Raw genomic sequence first — 25899 nt, 5'->3', positions numbered from 1 at the left:
CAGACAATTGGGCACAACATTCATGAGGTTCCTAGTGTGATGTTGACATTGCCATTATCAATTTGTACATTCAGCAATTTGTGGTGCAAACAGAGAGCGATCTGAAGGGTGAGGAAAACAGCCCAGTTCAAGTTGCTTTCTGCAAGATGCTCTGCTCCAGCAATTTCTCGGCCATTACATTTGTAATTAAGGTTAGCAAATTCACTGCTCCAGCAGATCTTTTTTCAATACCTTTCAATTACTCTCAGTTTCTTTGCCTTCATTCCTCCTCCTTATGCAGAAACACATATACATTTCCCCAGATACCGGCAACCCTTACCATTTTGTCTGCACGGCCATTGTGATGAGTTCGTCATTAGGAAACACAAGAGAAGTAAAATATGTTTAATGCATATATTTTTAAGGTATGCAGTCAAATGATTGGGAGAGGTTTTTTTTTAAAAATAATGCACGTTTATTAATTCAAAAATAAAATATATTGTAGAAACATTCCACTCATTTGTGCACAAGACATGAAAGTAGGTCCAGTTTCAAATTCTAAATAAAACCTGGAAAACAAAAGCTTGAGACTAATACTTGGAACATCAATGGTCTGTTAAAGATCATTAAAAGGGGTGGAAGGAGGCTTCAATGATTCATACAATTGAAACAAAATGTCCAAACCTTTACAAGTAAACACTTAAGACATATGCTCCTCATGTTTGGGATAGCTCTAGACCACTACTCTGGTCAAAGTTTCCAGCAAGTTTGTCCTTTCTAATCCTATGACTTTACCCTAGACCTCAGTCCTAAAATCAGACTTCAGCTCAGCCTTGTGCATCAATTACCAGGCTGCATCCTTAAAGGATGGTCTCCAGTATACCAGAAGCCTGCAATGAGCAAACCCAAAGAGTGTGTCGATGAGATTGGGCTGAACAGGATTGTACGCAACAATCAACAATTTGAAATGCGATCTGAAAGGCTGAGCTCCCAGCATGCTCCCCCTCCGAAGTGACACTATCTCAGTTGTGACAATGTGATCAAGTATACCACTTACTTATCTTCATGTTCTCGACTAAAATGTAAAATCTTGGATTAAAATTTAGTTTAAAATATATTTGTTTTCTTAATACCAGTCCCCTCCCAAAATTAAATCGTTCTCTTAGCAGTTTGTAAACCACCTGAATTATACCTCTTGCAGGTCAATCACAGGACATAACTTTGGTAGCCATGAAGAAGTCAGATGTGGCCCAGGGAAAGGGCAAATAAAATCAAGAATAGTATTTCTTCCAGAGTTACTAACTGAATGTGTCCTAATGTTTTCTTGTAATACCAAAAGAATAAAAATCAGTGGAATATTCAAAGTTATTTCCTTGCAAAGCGGACATAAATCATTCATTTAAACAATACCGCTTAATCCACTGTTGATGCACACCGATAGGCATTCTTGGACACAATTACTGCTTCTGAAAATTTCACATCTTCTCTAGAACAAAATTATTTCTGTCTGGCAATGACACCTTTTTTAATAGCTTCATAATGAAGCTGGCACGTTATTTGTTTAATTTAGAACAAAATATCCATGTTTTATTTTGTTTGGTGGTCACAGTTCTGTGACATTTAGGTGGGAAATGTATTCTAATGCCAGCATGAGTTTTTTTTTTGGACATTTCAAACTAAACCTTTCTCTGTTGATCTATCACTCCTTAAGGTACCACTGCAATACACAATCATTTCAACATAGATTTTATATACGCTATTCACTGTATTTCAATAACACATAAACAGCAATGTGTTAAAAGGCAAAAATACAGCAAAGGTTTGAGATGGCCTCACAAACCATAAGAGAGAATTTTAAAAGATCTATCAAACCACAAAGTTTGTTACATCTTACGAAACAAGCTCCATTTTGAGTTATTCTGTATAATATACATAGGTGGGGTTTGTGGAAAGCAGTTTTATTCTATATCCAGGCAATTTATTTTTTGCAATGCTCCCCCCACCAGGTACACTATTACTTGTTACCCAAACATGGACATGTACTGATAGAATCACATGTCTTGAACTAAAGTGCTATTGTTGTGCGTAACCTCAACTGCAACGTCAGGGTTTATTTCACTGCATGTTAAAGGGGAATACCAAATTCTAAACATACTATGGGAAATACATCTAGATTAGTATAGCACAATATAATGATATCATTAATTGACATGCACAAAACAAACCAAATTCTGTCCCTTTTACACCAACCAAATGTGAACTGTGGTCTCCGTTTCCATTTAAGAACAATTTGCCTTACAAGCCAAAAGGTAAGTTATCCACAAAATGGGATCTTGTGTTGCTCTATTGTAAAAGGCTATTGGAACAGGTGATATGTGAAGGATTAGCCGAGGAAGGCATCTGTGGGTCTGCAATGGACAGTAACTGTCTCTGAATAAGTGCTGGGTCTTCTTGCAAAAGCAAGTGGTTGGAATTTTACAGCTACTTCTTGGGCCGCTCCAGAATGTTTAAAAATTTCCCTCTGGTCATTTCTCGGGCTGAAAAATAAAATTTTGAAAGAACGTAAGAACATATAGAATGATAATAAAAAAAATTTTGCCATTAGTTCCACTCCTCCTAGGAGATGATTTTATGGTGGTTATATTGCTGGATTAACAATCTGATGGAATTCAAAACCATCACGGCAAGCTGTGAAACTGAATTTGATCAATCTAGTTATGTATGGTCCAGTACCCATAGGTGGACCATCTAAGCTGTTGAACTGTTGTGACCAAACTCACCAAGTTCTGATGGACATAGCTGCAAGGTGGATCATCATGAGGAAGTTGACTTCCATACCATAAGCACAAGATCTACAGCAGTTCAGGAGAAAGCTTACCACCACCTTTTGAGTAAGTGGACAATAAAAATGTGGCTTTGTAAGCACTGCTTATATCCAGAGAATCTGTATTGCAGGAGGTCTCCATAAATTAATTCCCAAGTTCAAAGAGGAGTGGTTGTAAATAACAAGTGAGATCTCCAAATGCAGGCAATTCTACAATTTTCCTCTCACTTAAGTGTTTTGCAGAGAAGCCAAAGATGCTCCATTCACAATCCTGCAATTTTCAATTTGGACCCCAATACTTTCTGACATTTAACTCCACTAATAGCAACCTAGAATTATAGCCTGGGGATTTCCACTTCTTCTCATTCATTAAAGTGAATGAGAAGATAATCACGACTGATGTCACAAAAGTATACAAGCAATCACGGAATTTTACAGCACAGAAGGAGGCCATTTGGCCCATTGTGCCTCTGCCGACTCTTTGAAAGAGCTATCCAATTACTCCCACTCCCTTGCTATATAATGAATCATAGAATTTTACAGCACAGAAAATCCCATAATGTATACTTTCTTGCATAAATCCTACATGTGAACTCCGCCCCCATGTATCAAAAAAAGTCAAAATGCTATTTTACTAGTCACTCAATGCTATATATCTTCTGTTCTCATGTCAGTCTGAGCTATTTTACTGCTTCTCATCATTAAATAGCACCTATCACACAACGATGAGACAAAACAATAAAACAAAAGACCATGGGCTGAATTTTCTGGGCCTGTTGGCGTCGGGCGTTATGATGGGCATGAGCGGACAGTATGGCAGGAAGACCAAAAATCAGTTTCCCAACGTTGTGAAACCAGTTTGCAATCGTCCGCTCCGCCATCAATGGCAGGCCACATTTCCCGCCACCAAATGTCGGGAACTGCATCGTAACTTATCCTGGCAGAATGGAGGAGATCGTTCATCCTCTTTTGGCACTGGGTGGCTGTCCTCTTTTGCAGGGCGTTGGTGCTGACCCCTGCTGCCACTGCCTCCAATGCTGGATTTGTCACCTTACTTGTTGACCTTTGCCCAGAGCAGGGGTAGAGGACATGGTGGCGGGCCTCCAGTAGGCCCTCGAGGGAGGAGTCGGTGAATCTGGGGACAGCATGTTTCCTCCCTTTGGCAGCCATGACTTTGCAGCAGCTTCCTTTCCCTTGAAGAGTACTAGCTCTGTGCAGGGGCGGGCTTTAAATATGGTGCCCAGTTTTCTGAAGGCCTGATGAGGCAGCGGGGTGGGCGAATGAGAGGTCTCCCTGCCAGCGACCTGGCATGCTTCCCGGGAATGCATGATTAACGAGGCGGGATTGGGATGATACAGTGTGAAAAGCCACCATTGTAGTCACTGGGTAAAACATTCTTTTTCCCGCCCGCTACCGCACTTAGTGCAAATCTGGGACAATTGCACGCCATATCGAACAGAGCAGAGGAAGCTTTAGTGGATCTCCAACTAAACTATACCTACACATAAGAGCACTCCTAGCCAGCACTGTCTGTAAAAAATACAAAGCTGTTCCATTCAACAGCATTGACATTCCTCATTTTCAGAAGCAAGAAAATTGTTCAAATATGTTTCTATGAGGGGAAAATGTTAACTTACCTAATTGAAGTTACAATAGTATTAGTGATTTCATTGCAAACTTACTATTTCTCCAGTTTAGGCCTTGTTTCAGGTTCCTGTATAACAATCTGAAATTAGGGGTTATTGACAGGCAGCTTTCAAGTGCCCAGCACTCAGATGGAAAGGTCAGCTTGTTTTTCAATCAGCTGTCAAGTTTTAGTCAATATTCAGACTCCTGCCACTGGCACCTGTCAACAAACATGGAGGGGACAGTGTTGTATCTATCAATAACCGACAACACCAATTACATTGTTGTGGAGTTTCCTCAATGTGTAGGACAGCTATAGCTCCAAGGTGGCTTTTGTAAACCACCAAGTCTCTTAGCAGTCTGACATTCTCAAGGCAACAACTTCAAATAAATAATAGGTAAATGGGAGCAAGATGCTAGTTGAAAACACGCTGAGAATTTGGATGACATCAAAACCACAGTTGGTGAAATCTGAACAACCTATTGTCATTAACTAAACCTCAAGAATATGTTTCATCCTAAGTGCAATTCCAACATCTTCTCACGCAATAAATTTTCAAAATAGGGTACATGGCATGGTGGTTATGGTATTGGACTTGCAACCCACATTATGGCATTGTAATTTGTGGGCTGGCACTACAAGAATGACCATGAAACCTGGCAGATCTTTGTAAAGCCTCATCTGGCTTATGAATGTCTTTCCTGCCTACTGAGACTGAACTACATGTGGTTCTAATCCCACGCTATCTGATTGAATCGTAATGTCTCGGAAGCACCATAGTCATTTGTAAAAACAGTCATCATGCACACACACATTCAAGGTGGCAACCTGCCGTTGCATTCTCAGGGAAACTAGGTTCTTAAGGAGACTAGGAATGGGCAACAAATGTTAGCCTTGTCAGCATCATCCACAACAGAGGAACAGAAAATTACATTGAATTTTGTTTTGTAGTTGTGATCAGGTAAATGGGCACAGCCAGTCATTTATTGTACACTATATTTCCTGTTATTTAAAACCAGAGAGAGCAGTAAGTAGGTATGCGGTTATAGTGCAATTATTGTGTGTGGTTTATCATTTCATGTAGCCATTTTAGTGTTGAACTTATTTGCTCTCTGTACCCCACACATCAAATTCAAAACACTTGACTTCCTTATAAATCCCTACATAACTAATAACCATCCATCACCCAACTCTGCAGCCTTCTTCAGCCCATTATTTCTGCCCATGCAATACGATCCTCCGACTCTGGCCTAATGTGCGTTCCGGGGTTTCTCATTCAGTGGGAGAGTTTTCAGCCAACCCACTGGAACTTATTCCCCAAAGCTCTTCAGTTTGCTACTTTACTCTTTGCCTTTAAAAGCTTCCTTAAAAACTATTATAATAGATGCATTTAACTTTGCTAATTCTTCCACTGCCATTTGTTCCACTCTCACTGATATGATGTGCTCTGGGACATTTTATTATGTTACAGATGTCACACAAATGCAAGTTGTACTGTACCACCCTGTTCCCACAGAAGAAAATATTTCATTGAAAAGTAATAATCATTGTTATACATCATGGAGGACAGACTTTAGCTGTCAATACACTGTTCTAATCTAATCAAGATGTTCCATTACATTATAAAGGGGGGACAGCGGTGTTGATTACTGACAGCAAGTTAGGTTGTATTTTACATATTAAACAGTGAACTCGAACTACAAAAAAAAATTATAGATGTTTATCAATACCTCAGATACAATTGCTGAAAATTTCCTTGGGTCACTGAGCAACTGGGCCATATCTACACCTGCTGTAGCTTTGGCAGAAGCTTCAGGCCAATCGCATTAACTAGGTTTCCGCAGATCATCCCTCAAAAATTAGGACAACTTATTGAGTGAACCTTTGTCGAAATTCCAAGCATAAGCTGGTGAACTTCGGAATATTAAGGTCAGTGATGTAAGACTTCAAAGGAAATCAGTTCCTCAAAAATATATCAGTTTACTTTGAATGGAGATAATTGGGACGAATCAGGAAATGGCTGTCACTTATTTTGGTTCATTCCCAGGGCAATGTCTTGACCAACCAGAGCCAAGCTGGTTTAAATTTCCAAACAATGCTTGGCAGTTAACTGTCAGTCACCATCAATTGGTGCATTCTCCATGGCAATCAGATTCCACTTGCCAACCAATCAGCACTCTCTTCTTATGCAGTATAAATATGTTTTTTTCCCTGACATTGGTATTTTCTTGCAAATTGTCCTGATGAGTGCAAGACGAAAAGCTTTGAAAAAAATCTCTTTTTACAGCAATACTCAAGTTCTGTACTACCAAACAAAAAAGAAACAGTTAACATTTGAGTCCATATGACTCTTCTTCAGAGTGGAATGAAAGATTGGTAGGCAAAAGTGTAATGAATCAATGGGCTGTCTTTGAAGAGGTGATGGTTTGGGTACAGTTGAGATACATTCCCATGAGAAGCAAAGGTCGGGCAAACAAAACCAGAGCTCACTGGATGACTTTCACTTTTCAGAGATGCTGCAGATCTGCTGTGTATTTCCAACATTCTGTTTTTATTAACCTGCAGAAACTTACTGGTGAGGCTGACATATGACACATCTTAAATTACAAGACAAGTTCTGGGGTCTGTGGAATCATACCTCTAATTAAAGTCAACACTCTCAGGAAGAGAAAGGAATTGAAAAAAGCACTTAACCATCACTTAGCACCATATTGTTTCTAAATATCATAGCAATGGAAGCCATTAATATTATCTGCACCACAAGCCACTATTAATACAGAAAAAAATACACTTAATAATCAGTATTCTCTCACCCCAATGTTTTTTAATAGAATTATGCACTCTTCTAGTTTCCTGATAGCAAAATACATCCATATCAAATCAGAATTCGTTAGAAAGAAAAACAGGATTAATTCCACAGTAACCTAAATTGATTTTATCATCTGAATCCTGAGATTAGATTGCAGCTTTGAACTAACTTGAATTAACTGGCTGGTATTTGATTTTAATAATGTATATGGTCTCATTTTGTACATTGGCATTTGATTTCATTTTCAAGTTGTACTCTAGTCTTCTTGTTTACTATTAACAGTGCAGGTTATTTAACTTAATTCATTATGTTCACAAAAAGAACATTAAATATCTTCCAACATCAACAAAAGGGTGTCAGTTGTTTAATATATGGTGAATTGTCAATCAGTACATTAATATAATATAGTATACAAGATTATAGAGCCTCCATTGTTTATAGTGGGTATGTTGGGTATTGACACATTTTGCCCATAGGTATAAAAACCAAAAAAGTGAGATAACCAAAATAATTTAAAGAAAAGGCAGTAAGTCTCCAATTAACCAGTGCTGCTTGTAATTGTTGGCACTTGTATCAAAATCTTATTAGTAAGGTAATTGCACTTTAATGAGGTGTGAACAAATGATTGAAACTGTTTGAGGACCCAGCTTTGCCTGAAATTAACAACGTTTAAATTGGTATGTACAGGGTAAGTACTTAGAGAACTGCCTGAATTAGTTGGTGTGCTTAATAATATTATAGGCTGAGCCTTTCTAATTGTTTCCTTTGGCAATGCAAATGGTTAGTGCCATTTGCCCTTAATAGCAGGCTGCCCCTGCCAAGAGTGGCAAGGACTGTATTTAGAACAGAGACAGGACAACTTGCATCATGCATGATTACATCTTTTTTAGATTGGTCGCTAGACTGAAACTTAGTATTAGCTAACCTTTCACCTGATCAGAAATAGACTGTTCTCTAGTTATATACTGCGGACGCTGGAAATCGGAAAACAGAAAATGCTAGAAAAATTCAGCAGCTCTGGCAGCATCTGTGGAGAGAAAAACAGAGTTAACATTTCGAGTCCGTATGACTTTAGAGAGAAGTCTGAAGAAGAGTCATAGAGACTCGGAGCGTTAAATCTGTTTCTCTCTCCACAGATGCTGCCAGACCTGCTGAGTTTTTCTAGCATTCTGTTCTCTCATTATAATCTGTTTCTAATATTCTAATAGACTCTCTGCTAACCTACCCTGCCCCCAAAATCAAACTGTATATGTAGCAGATTAAGAGGAGATCAGAAAGGTGGGCTTGAATTAACTAACAATATTCATGAAATTCACAATAATATATAGTTTTTTAAAATGCTAGAAATACTCAGCAGATCAGGCAGCATCTGTGGCTAGAAACAGAGTTAACGTTTCAGCTCAACGACCTTTCATCAGAAAATGAAATTCACAAACTTGGTTGCACTACCTTGTTTCAAATGGTTGTTGCTGCAAAGACTAGAACATCACAAGCAGCATTTTAATTGAAAAAAAATTGAACTGTAGAATTGGAAAGGACAGTCAGACCTAAACGTGGATAAACTGATGAGATACTAAAGAACAATAAAATGTCAACTAATTATCCTCCGATCCTGGAGAAGCAATGTTTTGAATTCACAAAGAACCATTCAAACAAGATAAATGAACAAATGGCCAACCGAAATGTAGCAGGGAGCTGGGGAGAGAGAAGACAATCATAAGGGATGGGATGGAGAGATGGGGGGGGAGAGAGTAGAATGAGTCATGACTATCTTGGCCTCTGCTACAAATAACATCCCTTGCTGGCTAATCGAGACGAATGCTACCATCTCCCATCCAAAGAAGGCCTAATATTTCATATTACATCCAATACTATTTGAACTGCAACATACTGTACAATGTAATGGATAACTGTAAACTTATAAACTGGTGTGACTTACAAAATGTATTCAAAATTAAAAATGTAACTGACAATCTATCGACGATTGATACCCCGATGCCTTAAATTTTGATGCCGCTCAAGATTTTATACCATTAACATTAATAGAAGCAATCCGAAGTATATTTTTCACACACACCACCTGCTGCCTATTCCAATTATACAGTGCATAAATAGTTAAAACAGAGGTTTATTATCCAATATTTTAATTGTACTGTGGCTTTTATTTCATATATTATTGCTTTGAGCTAATATTTTCACAGTAGTAATGCAAGAATACACTTGCATTTTCCAGCAGCTATTTTTGTCTTACTTTCAAATTAACATTTGAAGCAGCTTTTAAAAGGACAAAGGTACTGGGACTAGTGAACGTGTGTTAAGAAATAAGATATTTAATTATGATTTAGTTGAGAGGAGCTAAATTGACTAATAGCAATCTAAAAGGCATTATGAATACTTCACCTTGGGGTGTCCATCACTGGGTTAAACATGATGCTAATTGGAAACGGGCTGATTAATAACTCTCTGTCCTGTCTATTCAAATAACACTTAACAAAATAATCAGTGGCGGCTGGCCACCAATTTCCCTAAAAGGAATTAAGCTATCAGAATTAACTGATAGGAAACAAATGAAGATGACCTGTAATTACTAAGCTGGTGAAGTAATTATCATATTACAGAAAATTATTCTTGATGAAAATCTTGTAAAACCGCACTGCTCTTTCCATGAGCCTGGTCCACCCAATTTCAGGTCTGTCACCCATTTATACCTAGGAATACTTTAGCTGCTCCATTCCTTTATTATCTGGTACCCCCCCCGCCCCACCCCAACCCCACTCCCACAAAGAGACACTTTTGGGGGCTGGGGCATTTGCTATATATATGCAACTATAATTACAGATGCTAATTGTTAATCAAATTTAGACCTCTGTTTTGCTTTGAGATTAATATAAGGGGTGTCTGAGAGGATTTGGAGGGTTAAAACAACATTGATTGCATAAAAAGAATCAGTAATGCAAGCAGGTGCTTGATTTCTTTTTCTGTAGATTACCATGATGTAGGTGATCTTGTTCCCAACACAGGATTGATTTTGTGATGTATTGAATTTTTTGTTAAAAAGAAAAACAATTTATACTTAATAGCACTATCTACGTGACAAACATCCCAAGGAGCTTTATAGGATTTCAGAGGACACCGAGCAGGATTTGATAGAGAAGTAATAGCAGATGTGTTTGGTGTTGAGGGGGTCTTTTGCAGTGTGTTCCACAGTGCAGATGTGTGGCAACTGCATAGGCACAGTGATCAGGAAGGCAGGGGAATACACAGGAGACCAGAGCTGCAAGGGAGGAGGTAGTAATGCTGGAGAAGATCATGGAGGAAGGACAGAGTGAAGTTGTTGGGTGGGTTTGAATACTAGGCAAAGAGGTTGAAGTTAAATCACAAGGAACAGAGGCTTTAGTGGCTCCTAGTTGTCGTGGCATTGGATGTGCTGCAGCAAAAAGAGTGCTGCTTTTTTGGAAGCTCAACTTATGTGTATCCTTTGAGCTGACTTTGTGCCTTCCAACAACAACTCTGACCTGAAACATTAACTGTTTCTCTCTCCACAGATGCTGTCAAACCCGAGCTTTTCCTATTTTAATTTCAGATGTCCAGCATCTGCAGTATTTTGCTTTTCAATTTTTACAGCACCTTTAACATGTAAAAAGTCCCAAGGCTCTTCACAGGAGCACCATCAAACAACATGTGACACTGAGCGACATAAGGAAATATTAGGGCAGATGGCCAAAAGCTTGGTCAAAGAGTTGGGTTCTAAGGAGTGCCTTAAAGAAGGGGAGCAAGAAAGCAGGCAGGGAGCTTTAGGTAGAGAATTAGAGCTTAGGGCCTAGGCAGTTGAAGGCATGGCCACCAGTGGTGGAGTGATGAAAATCTGGAATGCTCAAGAAGCTAGAGTTGAAGGAGCACAGTTATTCTGGAGGGTTGTAGGGCTGCAGGGGTCTGTAGGGAAAGGTGAGGCCATGGAGCGATTTCAAAACAAGGATGGGAACTTTAAAACCCAGGTGGGAGACAATGTAGGCCAGCGAGCACAGAGATGATAGGTAGAATTCAATTCAGATGTGCCTTAAACTAGGGATATTATTATATCGGGCATTCCTATATTAATACATATTCTCATACTACTGAGAAATTGCTTTTTTATCCTGTAAATTAACTCTCTACTGTCCAAGTTAAAAGGTACAGGTATATTGTTTGACACATATTCTATGAAATTATCTTAACAGAATGACACAAAATGCACAGCACAGAACAGGCCATTCAGCCCAACAAATCTGTGATGGTGTTTGTACTCCACATGAATCTCCTGGCATTCAATCCATCTCATTTCAGCTTTTCAGCATATCTTTCTATTCTCTTTTCTCTCATATAATCAAGTTTTCTTTTGAAAGCTATCTGCCTCAATTACTTCCTGGGATAGGAAGTTCAACATTCTAGCCACTATGAGTTAAGAAATGTCTCCTTATTTTCCTCTTGCATTTATTAGTAACTATCTTGTACTTACGGCCCATAGTTTCAGATGATCCTACAAGTGGAAACATTCTCTCCACATGTAGCCTGTCCAACCTTTTCATAAGCTTAAAGGTCTCTATCAGGTCAACTACATGTCTTATCTTTTCAAACCATTAAGAAATAGAGATAGTTTAAATAAGTTATATTTGTATTTGTGAGTGTTAGGAATGAGTTTTAGCTTTAAAGTTTAAGGTTTATTTGTATTTCTATATCTGTGTGTTAAGAAAGGTCAAATGGAGTTTTAGTTTCACTTTAAAAAGGTGCTTGCGTTTCTAATGAGGAGTTTTACGACCTTTAAAGAGAAGGTAAACATACAAGGGTAGAAGGATTGGACTGTTGCTGAGCAACAGGGGCCCAGAGAGTCAGGTTCCTACCACAGACACACGCACAGAAGAGGAGGAACAGCAGTTGTTTTGGAAGCTGTTTGAGTGCAGCTGGTTCTGAAAGTTGCTGCCAGGAGAGACTGGAGCAAAGGGGACAGATAGCCAGTCCCAAGCTAAAGAAAACCCCAAAAATCCAGGGGAATGGAAAAGGGGAAAGTCCAAAGAAGACCTTCTAGTCAAAGGAAGGACATGAATATGGAAAAGGTCCTGTTAAGTGAAGTTGAGGGTGAGGGGCAGAGAGAAAGGCTCCATGCTTCATATTTAAAGAGACAAAAGTTGCAGAAAGCAGGTTTAAAGTGAGAACAGCTTGCAAGAGGCAAGAAGGTCCAAAGAGACAACTGAAGGTCTATAACTCTTTGCTATGGGCATGTGAAGCACTGGTGTACTGTTGATGGCTGAGTCAGAGAGACAGGGTGTGTGGAAGACAGCTTGAATGCATGTGGTGACCCAGGGAAGCTGAACGTCAGAAGGAGAGTTTGAAATCCTGAAGGTGAACCCTTATGGAAGGCGTCGGAGAGAAAGTGTCAGTTTGGGAGAAGATTCCAAGGCGAGGTCTTGCAGAGTGGAGACTGGAAACCCTCATGTGAAGGACGGAGTTCAGTGAATCCAGTTGGTTCATGGTGTGACAAGCTTCTGAGGGAGTTGAGGAGAGATCCATAGCATCTGGTTGAGGTGGTATCTGTCACTTGATTTCAGAGTGTGGTGTGTCTGACCACAGGGTGCCATAGATTTACATGGACTGTGTACTTACTGTGTACATTAGAGAATAAGATATCTTTTGTAACTTGTGTATCCTTACACATCTGTATACGTTTGTAAAGGTATAGCTGTGGGTGATGGAGTATTGTAATATAGTTAATCTTTTCTTGTTGAATAAATGTTTTATTCTTTTGTTAAAAGTTCATCAGCCTACCCTTGTGCCTCTGTTCAGTAGCTAGGATCTATCAAGCTGGGTTCCACTCTGGGATCAGGCTTGTCCAGGGGTAACCTCAGCTGGGATTGTAACACAAAGCAAAAAAAGTTCCAACCAGTTCAATCTTTCCTGATAGCTCCAATCTCTCAGTTCTGGTACCATTCTTGTAAGCCTTTTTGCACTCTCTCTGGTGCTTTTATTTCCTTCTTACAGTGTGAGATAACTGTGCACAGTACCCTATAAATGAGAAACAAAAACAAAAATAGCTGGAAAAACTCAGCAGGTCTGACAGCATCTGCGGAGAGGAATACAGTTAACGTTTCGAGTCTGTATGACTCTTTGTCAGAACTAAGGAGAAATAGAAATGAGATGAAATATAAGCTGGTATCTCATCTCATCTCTATTTTTCCTTAGTTCTGATGAAGAGTCATATGGACTTGAAACGTTAACCATATTCCTCTCCACAGATGCTGTCAGACCTGTTGAGTTTTTCCAGCTATTTTTGTTTTTGTTTCGGATTTCCAGCATCCGCAGTAATTTGCTTTTACCCCATAAATGAGGCCTGACCAAGGTCCTATACAAATTTATGTAACTTTACTTTTGAATTTCATAGCCTTAAAAATCAATTCCAGATTTTTGTCTTCATTTTTCATTGCTTTGCTGATCTGCGATGTTATTTTTAATGATTTGTCCACCTATGTCCCTATATCTATTAGCTCTTCTATCTCACTCAGTTTCTTATTTCCTAAGGTGATGTCTCTGCTTTTCTTAACAAAGTGCATCACCTCATACTTATCCACATTAAAGTACATTTTCCACTTAACTGCCCTGTCTATAAGGTTTAAAATGTCTTCTTGCATTATGTTACATTTTTCCTCAGTGTTAGCTATTACCCCACATCAACATTAGTAGATAATGTGGAGTTTTGCTTTGTTATCTTTGAAGTTTTAGTAGAAATTTTCTACAATTTTCCCTTAGGTAATTCGATAAGTAAGATATAATTCAGACCAGTCAGTACATGGTCTGTGGAACAAACAAGCTTGGTAAGGCTAATAAACGTTATTCAATGCATTTTTTTCTGTATCATGTAAAATGACAAAAAATAAACGTAATTTGAAGTCTATAGATGTCCCCATATTGCAATATGCCAGTATCATAACATTATGACATTTCTCCTGCCCTCAGCCACTCAGGTAGGCGGTCCAATGAGCACCAGTTACAATTTCGTATCCATCTTCTCATAGATAGAGAGGAAGAAACAGCATTCCCAAGAGATACATGCACAAATAGCCCCTTTGTATCAAGCCATTTTGCATTTGCAATTTAAGCTGCACAAGTAATTTTTTTTACCTAATATAAAAGTAAAATGATTTTGGAGCATGCAGGACTATTCAGAAATGTAATTGCATGCCAATCTCATTTCCTTTTGCTAAGACCTTAAGGGACAACTCCACCCATATTATAATTAGGGAGACGTTGAAATGCCATTTACTATTAGCAATGGTTAGTGACTAGTCAAGCAAAGCTGTGGTGTCACAGATAACTGTTCTGTGTGTGTTTTTAAAATTCTGCATAACTAAAAGTACTTTTTTTAAAAAAAACTAAAGGTAGGATCATAAAATTGCATTTCTAACAGTTTTCTATTTAGTAACATCAAACCCAACTTACATAGTTATATTTCCCTAAATAAAGAATCTATGATGAGGATTGGTTCCTGGGATGAGAGAATCATCCTATGAGGCTGAGTAAATTGGGCCTACTTTCTGGAGTTGAGAAGAATGAGAGGTGATCTAATTGAAACATACAATATTCTAATAGGGCTTCATAGGGTAGACACTGAAAGGTTTACCCTGGCTGGGGAATCTAGAACATAGGGGGCACAGTCTTAGGATAACGGGCTGATCATTTAGGACTGAGACGAGGAGAAATTTCTTCACTCAGATGGCTGTGAATCTTTGGAATTCTGTATCCCAGATGGTTGTGGACAGTCCATTATTGACTATATTTAAGACAGGGATAGACACATTTTTGATCTCTCAGGGAATCAAAAGATATGGGGAGCAGACAGGAAAGTGGAAAGGAGGCCCCCTCTTATTTCTCATCTACATGCTGTCCCTCAAAGACATCATTCGAAAACACAGCATTAGTTTTCACATGTACGTTAGTGACTCTCAGCTTGACCTCACCAGAACCACTCTCAACTTCTCCACTATTGCTAAATTATCAAACTGCTTCTCCAACATCCAGTATTCGATGAGCAGAAATTTCATCCAATTAAATATTGGGAAGACTGAAGCTTGCTCCAAAGACTGACCCTGCTCTAAATTCTGTTCCATAGCTACCGACTCCATCCCTCTCCTTGGCAACAAGATTAAACCAGTCTGTTCGCAACCTTAGTGTCATATTTAATCCTGTGATGAGATTCCAAGCACAAATTTTCACCATCACGAAGACCACCTATTTACACCTCCATAACATTGCCCAACTTCGCCCCAATTTCAGCTCATCTCCTGCTGAAACTCTCATTCATGTCTTCCTTACCTCTTGATTAAAGGCTGTTGACTCTGTAAATCGTGAGGCACTCTGGGAGATTCTGCTGAAGTATGGATGTCCTCCAAGATTCACTACCATCCTTCACCTGCTTCATGATGATATGCGAACAGTGATCCTCAACAACGGATCCATTACAGGCCCTTTTGAGGTTAAGACAGGAGTAAAACAAGGTTGTGTCATCGTTCCAACTCTTATTTTTTGATTTTCCTTGTTGCCATGCTCCGTCTGACTAGAGACAAGCTCCCTGCTGGAGTGCAACTTATTTATCGAATGGATGGTAAGCTATTTAATTTCAGATGACTCCAATCAAAAACTAAGACCTTAGCTCCAATATGCTGATGCTGTAGTAAGTGCTGATTCACAAACGGATCCCGAGGATGGTCGACATATTTACTGAGGCATACAAGAAGATGGGACATATACTCAACATTCAGAAATCCAAAGTCTTCCATCAGCAAGCTCCAAATGCACATGCCCCAGCCCCAGCTCCATTGATTAGGATTCATGATGAGTGCCTGAAAAATGTGGAACACTTCCAGTACCTTGGAAGTTATCTTTCACAGAAGGCCGTCATTAACGAAGAAATCCATCATCGCCTGAAATCTGCTGGTACAGCCTTTGGCCACCTGAGGAAGTGAGTGTTCGAAGATTGTGACAAAAAAACTGAAACCAAGTTCATGGTCTACCATGTGGTCGTGATCCCTTCTTTAATGTACAGGACTGAAACATGGACAATGTATAGGAAGCACCTTAAAGCACTTAAGTCATGCTATCAATGCTTCCTGCAGAGGATCTTACAAATTGGTTGGAATCTTCTGTTCTGGAGTCTAAGTCTGGTGGCAGACAGGAAAATCGGCGGGATTCCTGCTGGGCAGCGGGATGGCTGAACACGCGCGATCTTCTGCTATTCAGCTCATTAATTATGCACCTGCAAGGAGCTAAGCGAATCTCACAATGGGGCGGGCTGGAAGTTGCCCACCTCACCATTACCTCATGGGGTCCACGGTCCTGGTGCCATATTTACCTCCCATGTTACCCTGGACCCTATTATGATCCATCTCCACATGCCTTCCCCCTCCTCAGAGCCGACACCCGTTACCATCCCCATACCCATGCTGACCCTGACCCTACCCCGTCCCGTTATCCAAACCACCTGTCAAGTCCACGTGACCACCCCCCCTCACTAGACCTTCACCCACCAGCCAGACTCTCACCCTGGACCTGCCACCCTACCGCATCCCACTCCCCCCTCTGACTGTTACTGTTCCCTCCTATCACCAGACCCTGAGTTCATCCCCCAAGGTCCCACAGTCGACATCGCCGACTCCAGCCTCTAAGACACTACCCCTACCCCAACCCACCGCCCCAGACACTCTCCCCCCAATTTCCTAGGCACTCTCCCACCCTCTCCACTTAGCCTGCCTCCACTGTCCAGCCTTCGTTCCACTCTTCCACCCTAACCACCACCCCCTTCCAGCCTTCACCTGTCTCCTGTGTCCAGCCTTGGTGCAGCTTTTGCTACCGGCACTCGATATGAATAAGTTATGCGAGATCCCCAAGAAGGCAAAAGAAACATCTACTGATCTCAAAGCAGGGGAAGAGGCGAAGCTCGCCAGTTGCACGCCACTTATTTATTGTGGTAAAACTGAATGTTCTAAATTGTTGCTGGCAGGACACTTAATTTGGAGGGCAAACTTAATTCAGGTGAGGTGGCCTTTTAATGAGTATGCATGAGATGCTAACGCATGCAAATAAGGTTCCCGACAGTTTATCGAGAAGCTCACCCGCCTTGAAAGTTGGGAGCACAAAATTCAAACGGTTTATCCTGCCATCAGGAAACAGATTTTTTACCTCCCACCAAATTAAGTGCCCCCGCCCGCCACGATTCCCACTGCGGGCAGGAGTGGAAGATTCCGCCCATTACATGGGAGGACAGACGCACTAACATCAGTGTCCTCTCACAAGCAGACACCACAAACCTCGAGGCTATAATCACATGCTATCAGCTTCGCTGGGTTGGTCATACAGTTCGGATGTCAGATACCAGGCTCCCAAAGCAGGTCTTCTTCTCCCAGCTCAGTCAGGGCAGATGCACCAGAAGAGGACAGAAGAAGCATTTCAAGGATGTGCTGAAAGCCAACATGAAGAAATGCAACATTAACTTCTGGGAGACCATCGCCTTGGATCGAACCAAATGGCGACAATGCCTATGGGAAGGATCCCAGCATTTATGAAACCACCACAACGCTTATCTCTGTGAACCAAAGATGAAGGTAGAGACTTTGCGGGGAGATGTAGGATTATGTAAATAATATATTTATTGAAGTCAGAGACCTGGGGGGAGATCCAGTATAAAGGGTTAATGTTAAATATGTATATTAATGTGTAATAATACCTTCACCAACATTAACCCTATATACTACATAAAGTCTGTAGATCCTGTATCAGCCATCTTTGGACTCATGGAAGACAATCGTCCTCACTAGCAAGGGATAGCTAATAATGAAAACCTCCAGACATCATTATTCCAACGCACCCCTGACCGGTTTCCCACATTCTGCCCTCTGTAAACTTGAGGTAATCTAAATCTCTGCTGCCTGTGCTTTAACACACAGCAAGCCACATTTATCTATCACCCTTGTGCTCACTGACCTACATTGTCTCTCAGTCAAGCAAAGGCTTGATTTTAAAATTCTCATTTTTGTTTTCAAATTCCTCCATGGCCTCACCCCTCCCTAACTACGTAATCTCCTCCAGTCCCACAACACTTTGTGATAACTCTGGCCTCTTGAGCATCCTTAATTTTAATTGTTCCATCATTGGTGGCTGCGCTTTCAGTTGCCTAGGACCTAAGCTCTGAAATTCCCTCCTTACACTCTGTTATCATCGTTGTGGGTCTTAGAGGGATTTGTTCATGATATGGATTCACAGATAATGCTACTTAACAACAATGGGATCTTACGTCACTGGTAATGTAAACTATTTATTTACACATTTAACATGAACGCTTTATACTACATCTCCCCCCAAGTTTCAGACTCCAATAAATACGTTATTTACATTATCCTACATCTCCCCATAAAGTTTCTACCTTCACCTCTGATTCACAGAGATAAGCATTGTGGTGGTTTCACCAATCACCCCGGCTGTGTTATCAGCTCTTTTGGAGGTTGCATAGGATTTAGGTTCTCCATGTTCTCTCGAACTCCATAGAATAATATGTGAATCATCAGAGACTATTGGTTCTCTGTTCAGGTTTTCTTCCTGATCATATAGATAGTTAGTCCATTCCATTGATGGTCTTCTTCTTGTAGATATATGTGTTTCTATTTCTTTTTCCCATTCCATTTTCAGTCTCTGCAAGAAAAGATCTCAGACTTTGTGTCTTATCCAGTACTTGGCCTTCTCTATTCTGGTCTCTAATCCAGGTTAATTCACCTGGTGGAGTTCTGGTAAATCATGCACTCTATGGCTTTGATTGTAGTTTCTAGTCTGATTTGATGTTACTCATCCTCATTCTCCTTTACTCTCTCTAAATCAGTTGCTTTTAGACATGGCATAAGTGTATGTGGAAGAACACAAAGTTGAGTCCGCAGTTGTTTTCCCATTAGAAGTTCTGAGGGAGCCAAACCATTTTTCAGTGGCGTAGAACAGTAGCTCAACAGTGCTAGGTTGACATCATCATTCTTTTTCCAACAAAGCTTTTGCCATTCTTACTTCACTTTCAGCCTCCCTATTTCCCTGTGGATACCTGGACAAACTAATTGTGTGGACAAATCCATAGTCTTCTGTAAATTTCTTGAACACTTCATTTGCAAATTGTGGCCATTGTCTAAAATGACAAGATCTGGAATGCCATGCGTGGCAAAAATTTCTTTTAATTGTTAGGAAATAGAGATAGTTTAAGTAAGTTATATTGGTATTTGTGGGAGTTAGGAATGAGTTTTAGCTTTAATGTTTAAGTTTGATTTGTATTTCTGTATGTGTGTTAAGAAAGGATCAAGTTGAGTTTTACTTTCACTTTAAAAAGGTGCTTGCATTTCTAATGAGAGTTTACAACTGTAAGAGAAGTTAAGCAAATAAGAGTAGAAAAACTGGGCTGTTGCCTAGCAACTAGTGTCCAGAGAGGCAGGTCCTTCCCACAGACACACACAGAAGAAACTAGAAGCAGCAGTTTTTGAGTTCAATTTTGAAGACAGCTGGCAGGCAGCAGCAAGTAGCTGCCAGGGAGAGACTGGAGAAAAGGGGAGAGATAGCAAGTCCCAAGCTGAAGAAGAAAGTCCTCAAGAATCCAGGGGAGTGGAACAAGCGAAAGTCCCAAGCCATCCTTCTAGTCAAAGGAAGGCCAGGAACCTGGAAAAGGTCATGTTAAGTGAAGTTAAGAGTGAGGAGCAGAGAAAGGCTCCAAGCTTCAAGCTTAAAGCTCCAAGCTGCAAGAAGCAGAGTCGAGGCAATTTAAAGGCTTGGGAGAAGTCAGAAGGTCCAAAGAGGCAACTGAAGATCTATAACTTCTTGCTGTGGGCATGTGAAGCAGTGGTATAACTCTGATGGCTGAGTCGGCGAGAGAGAGTGTGCGAAAAAAGCTTGAATGCATGTGGTGACCTAGGGGAGGGGAACATCAGAAGGAGAGTTTGAAACCGCGGAGGCGAACCCTTGCAGAAGGTGTCAGAGAGAAAGCATGGGTTTGGGAGAAGATTCCAAGGAGAGTTCTTGGAAAGTGGAGATTGGAAACCCTCATGTTAAAAACGGAGTTCACTGAGACTGGTTGGCTCACAGTGTAAAGTTTCTGGGGGAAATTGAGGAGAAATCCATATCATCTGTCTGGGGTGGCATCTGTCACTTGGTTTCGGAGTGTGGTGTGTCTGAACTTAGGTCGCCAATTGGTTTATATGGACTGTACTTACTGTGAACACTACAGTATAAGATAGCTTTTGTAACTTGTGTTATCCTTACAAATCTGTATATATCTGTAAAGGTTTAGTTGTGGGTGAAGGAGTATTGTAATGTAGTTCGTCTTTTCTTGTTTAATAAATGTTTTATGCTTTTGCTAAAAGTTCTTTAGCTGACTCCGGTGACACTGTTCAGTATCCCCTCTCCACATATCTAAACAAACAAATAAAAGTTAGGGTCTAACAAGCTGGGTTCCATCCTGGGATCAGGCTTGTCCAGTGGTAACCTCAGCTGGGGATCACAACATAACGAATTAATCACTGCTCCTGAGGTTGCACCATGAAGACGTTTAACCTCAGTCCATCTGAAGTAATTGTCAGCTACAAGGAATATCTTCCCCTCGAGCTCGTAAAGGTCCATTCCAAGTTGTTCCCATGGTCTGGATGGAAATGAGGATTCAGTGATTCTCTTTGCCCTTGGTGATGGATTGCAAAGGTGATGCAGCTCGAAAACATTTCCTCTAGTGATTTTGAGGTCCCTGGCCACCAAACTGAACTTCACACTCTATCATGACACTTAACAATGCCTAAATATCCCTGGTGTATTCTCTCAAAGATCTTGAGTTTGAGGGCTCTTGGTATGACCAACCTCTCACCATAAAGCAACAAGTCATCTACAACACTGGAAGTATTGTTTCAGGATGAAATTGTTTGGAACACTTCCTGGCCATCCATTTTTGCACTTTTTTCAAACTTTAGCACATTCTTCATATGCTTTTGGTGCTTGTCAGATTTTATTCAGCCTCCGTGTGGTTGCTGGTAGGAATTTTGTAGTCGAGGTATATGACTCTACATCCTCGACAAGATTTATGCCCTCCTGTTCAAGTTTCTCAACAGGAATGTGTGACAATGTATCTGCTATTGTTTATTGTTTGCCTTGGTCAGGTTTGTCCAGTTCCTTCACCTGCTGTTCCTGGGAAATCTGTGGCCAGTTTCTTCAAGGTTTTTAAATTCATCAACTTTAGAAACAAATTGTAGATCTGTGCAAGCTTTTCGACTGAACAGTGAACATTCTTGGTTGTGAATCACGTACAAAGTTTCTGTGATTTCTCTTCCATTGTACTGGAGTTTGGCAGTCAGCTGCCAGTTGAATGTCTCCTGGACCATGGAGTCTATGGTTGCAGGCTGGAGGAAGTCTTGTTTTAACCACTGTTCTGTGTCTGAAAGATCTGAAATTCCTGTTCCAGTGTCTAATTTAAAATTTGTTTTATGACCAATGACAATAACATCTGTGGTCCAATAGTTCCCATGTGATCCTGTAACTTCTCCCAAGATTGGCACTTCATTATCTTTTTCTGCTTCAAATTCTTGAATGGTACATGATCTTAGTTGTTTCTCCTTTAAGCTTTGTGTTAGGAGCTTTTTGCTGCAGCTGAATTAAAATGGCCTCTTCTTGCAAGAATGGCATTCCGCATTTTTGGTGAGCATTATTCATGTCGGTGCAGAAGTTTTCCGCCACGAGAACATTGAATAATGGCAGCTGTTCACTCTTTCTCTGTTTTGGATCATGTGCGCTGTTCCTTCTATGTCCTACAAATTGAAATGTATCAGCCGTTTTTCTCCACGAGATTTCTTATTTGCCATGAATAAAAATCTGGTTTTGCCTTCTCACTTCTGCCTGCCTTGTTAACTGCACAGCTTTCAACAGGGTCAAATCTTCCCTCTGCAGAAAATCTGATAAAGTCCCTTCTAAGACTCCTACAACAATGGAATCCAGGATTAATTCATCTTTCAGGGCTCCATGTTCGCAATTCTCAGCTAATTGATATAAAGCGTTAATGAAGGAATCTATGCTCCTTCCTGGACTTTGGGTACACCTATTGAACTTTTCCCTCTCTATAATGGTTTCCTTCGAAGACTAAAATAAGTATCGAAGGTTTTGACAACTTCTTCATATGTCACCATGGGCGGAATTTTCCATGCCCATTGGCGGTGGGAGTGAGCGGACAAGATGGCAGGAAGGCCAAAAATTGGTTTCACGACATCATGAAACCAGTTTGCAATCGTCTGCTCCGCCCGTCAATGGCGGGCCGCCTTTCCCACCGCCACAGGTTGGGAACTTCATTTTAATACATCTGCGTTTCATTATAAGCCCTGCTTGGTGAAATAATGCCCCAACACTGGATCATCCAAGCAGGTTGGTGCGATTGCATGCCGACATGTTTCACAACTGAACATAAGCGATGTGAACCTGTTGATCTGCTTGGTGGCCTCAAGAGGGTGAGGGCTGAGGAGGCAGTCTCAAGAGGAAATGAGGCCAGATGGAGATGTGAGGGTGTGTGTGAGACAGTGAGTGGTGATGTCCCTTGAGCTGGCAGTGAGTGAGATGCCAGCGAATGTGTAATGGGCGATGAGTGTGAGAGTTTAGAGTGATGAGATGGTTGCCTTATCCTGGAGGCACGGATGAGATCATTAATTTCTTTCTGCACTGGATGGCAAACCTCTTTTGTGTAATGTTGGCACTGACCACCATTGCCACTGCCACTGCCTCCCAAGCCGGAGTGGTGACACTGATGGGTCTCCTGCGGCCAGAGCGGGGGTACCATGGGCTCCAATGGTGTCCAGAAGGCGTCCCAGGGATGTGTCACTGAATCGGGGGGCTGCAGTCTTCTTGCCTTCCGGGACCATATCTTCTGTGCAGCAGTCCTGGGCTGGAAGCACTGAGAGGTCTACATGCAGCTGTACTTTAAATATGGCACCTGGCATGAGGAAGCGGTAAGGGGACAGCATGGCAAGCGAATTGGAGGCCACCCACCAGCAAATCGGCATGCTTCCCAGGAATGCATGATTAATGAGGAAGGATTGGGAGGATACAGCATGAAAACCTGCCATTGTGGCCAGCGTGCAAAATGTCCTTTTTCTCACCCACTATGGCACTTCATGCAAATCTGGGATGATTCTGCCCCATGTCTTTGTTTATGCCCTGTCTAACCATTACATCATCTGCACTACTGCCTACGGCATGGGGAGGATACTGACCTGTTCCTTGCTACCCTTTTCTGCTAGTCCTGAAGCTGTTTTGTACCTGGTAAACCTGTGAGGCCAGTTCCACCATTTCTTGGCTTGATCCAGGCCTTCCACATGGTCAAAGCACTCTAGTAAAGGTAGGATTTTCTCCATGGCTTTCCTTCAACGTAGCGAGTTCTGTTGAAGAGTTCCTTTTTCCCGTGCTGTCCTTGTCCTGCAGTCGATTCTCTTGCTGCTTCTTCTAGTCACTGGGCTCTTCACTTGTTGCTTCTTTCGTCATGTTTTCTGCCATCAACATCTGTTATCATTGTTGTGGCTCTTATAGGGGGTTGTTCATGGGCTGGATTCACAGATAATGATGGAGGCAAGGATATTGGTAAACTTTACATTTTACTGAACATTATACTAACTATATAACAATACAGGCTCAGCACGAGGCTCTACATAGAACTCTCTCTCTCCGTGCTCTGTTGTCATGAGATCTTACATCGATGGTGTTGTAGACTATAAAGTTACATATTTACCATTAACCCTTTATACTAAATACACCTCACTTTCCTCTATTAAGGCACTCCTCTTTGACTAAGCCTTTGGTCATCTGACCTAATATCTTCTCATGTGGCTCGATGTCATATTTTGTCTTATAATATTGTGAAGTGCCTTTGGGGTGTTTCATTACACTAAAGATGCTATATAAATATTATCTGCTGCTGTTGAAAGAGAGGTAGAGAGGTGGAGAGACTTAACGAGGAAATTTCAGAACTTAGGGCCTAAGCAGCTGAAAGCATGGCCGCTAATGGTGGAGCAATTAAAATCCAGGATATGCAAAAGACCAGAATTGGAAATAGCGGATATCTCAGAGGGTTGAGTAGCTGGGAGATGTTTGGAACATAGGAATAGGAGGAGACCATTGAGCACATCGAGCCTGCTCCGCTATTTAATACAATCATGGCTGATTGACCACTTCAATGCCTTTTACCCATACTATCCCCATAATCCTTTACGTTATTATTCATCAGAAATCTAACAATCTTAAACATACTCAATGACTGAGCTTCCACGATTCTCTAGGGTAGAGAATTCCAAAGATTCACAAGCCTCTAAGTAAAGAAGTTTCTCCTCATCTCGGTCCTAAGTGGCTTCCCCTTTATTTTGAAATTGTGTACCCTGGTTCTAGACTCCCCATGGAAACATCTTAGCTGCATCTACCCTGTCCATTCCTTTAAGTATTTTGTAGGTTTCAATGAGATCACCTCTCATTCTTTGAAACTCTAGAGAATAACAGGCCCAGTTTGCCCAATCTTTCTTCATAATAAGACAGTCCCGTCATCCCGGAACAAATCTGGTGAACCTTCATTACACTCCCTCTATGGCAATAATATCCGTTCTGAGGTAAGGGGACCAAAACTGGACATACTACTCCAAGTGCGGTCTAACCAAGCTTCTATACAACTGAAGCAAGACTTCACCACTCCTAGTACTCAAATCCTCTTGCGATAAAGGCTAACATTCCCTTAGCCTTCCTAATTGCTTGCTGCACCTGCATGTTAGCCTTCAGTGACTTATGGACAAGGACCCCCAGGTCCCTTAGTACATCTACACATTCTAATCTCTTACCATTTAGTAAACACTCTGCACATCTGTTCATTTTACCAAAGTGGATAACATCAAATTTTTCCACATTATATTCCATCTGCCATGTTCTTGCCCACTCACTAAGTCTGTCCAAATCCACCTGTAGCCGCTTTACATCTTCCTCACAACACACATTCCCACCTAGCTTTGTATCATCCGTGAACTTGGAAATATTACATTTGATCCCCACATCCAATCATTGATATTTATTGTGAACAGCTGAGGTCCAAGTACTGATCCTTGTGGTACTCCACTAGTCACAGCCTGCCAACGCGAGAATGACCTGTTTATTCCTCCTCTGTTTTCTGCCTGTTAGACAATCCTTAATTCCTGCCAGTATATTGCTTCCTTTCCCATGTGCTTTTATTTTGTTAATCAGCCTCCTGTGGGGGACTTTACCAAATGCCTTCTGAAAATCCAAGTATACCACGTCCATTGACTCTCCCTTATCAACTTTGTAACAGCCACAAAAAACACCAACAAGTTTGTCAAACATGATTTCCCATTTTCAAATCCATGCTGACTATGCCCAATCAGATCATGATTATCAAGTATCCATTTATCAGATCCTTTTTAATAGATTCTAGCATTTTCCTTACGAGTGATGTAAGGCTAACAGGTCTGTAGTTCCCTGTTTTCTCCCTCCCTCCTTCTTAAATAGTGGAGTGACATTTGCAATTTCCAATCTTCAGGAACCATTCCAGAATCTATAGAATTTTGGAGAATGATTACCGATGCATCCACTATCTCTATAGCA

The 25899-nt window shown here is 40.9% G+C and overlaps 1 protein-coding gene across 3 annotated transcripts in view; it reads right to left on the bottom strand.

Moving 5' to 3' along the window:
• Positions 1-430: 430 nt before the first annotated feature.
• Positions 431-25899, bottom strand: part of lin52 (lin-52 DREAM MuvB core complex component) — a 62620-nt gene continuing 37151 nt past the window's right edge. The window contains exon 6 of one of the 3 annotated variants that reach the window (XM_078562112.1): positions 431-2516. In XM_078562112.1, coding sequence (XP_078418238.1) covers positions 2461-2516 — 56 coding nt within the window. In that variant the 3' untranslated portion in view covers positions 431-2460. Of the gene's footprint in view, positions 2517-7133; positions 7198-8170; positions 8267-25899 lie in introns of those variants that run through there. The other 2 variants (XM_078562113.1, XM_078562114.1) reach the window with 2 other exon arrangements.

This window comes from Cetorhinus maximus, chromosome 18 (assembly GCF_964194155.1).
Source record: "Cetorhinus maximus chromosome 18, sCetMax3.hap1.1, whole genome shotgun sequence".
NCBI classification, from domain to species: Eukaryota; Metazoa; Chordata; class Chondrichthyes; order Lamniformes; family Cetorhinidae; genus Cetorhinus; species Cetorhinus maximus.
Note: the sequence above shows the minus strand (reverse complement) of the source record. Positions and strands in the feature narration are given on the sequence as shown.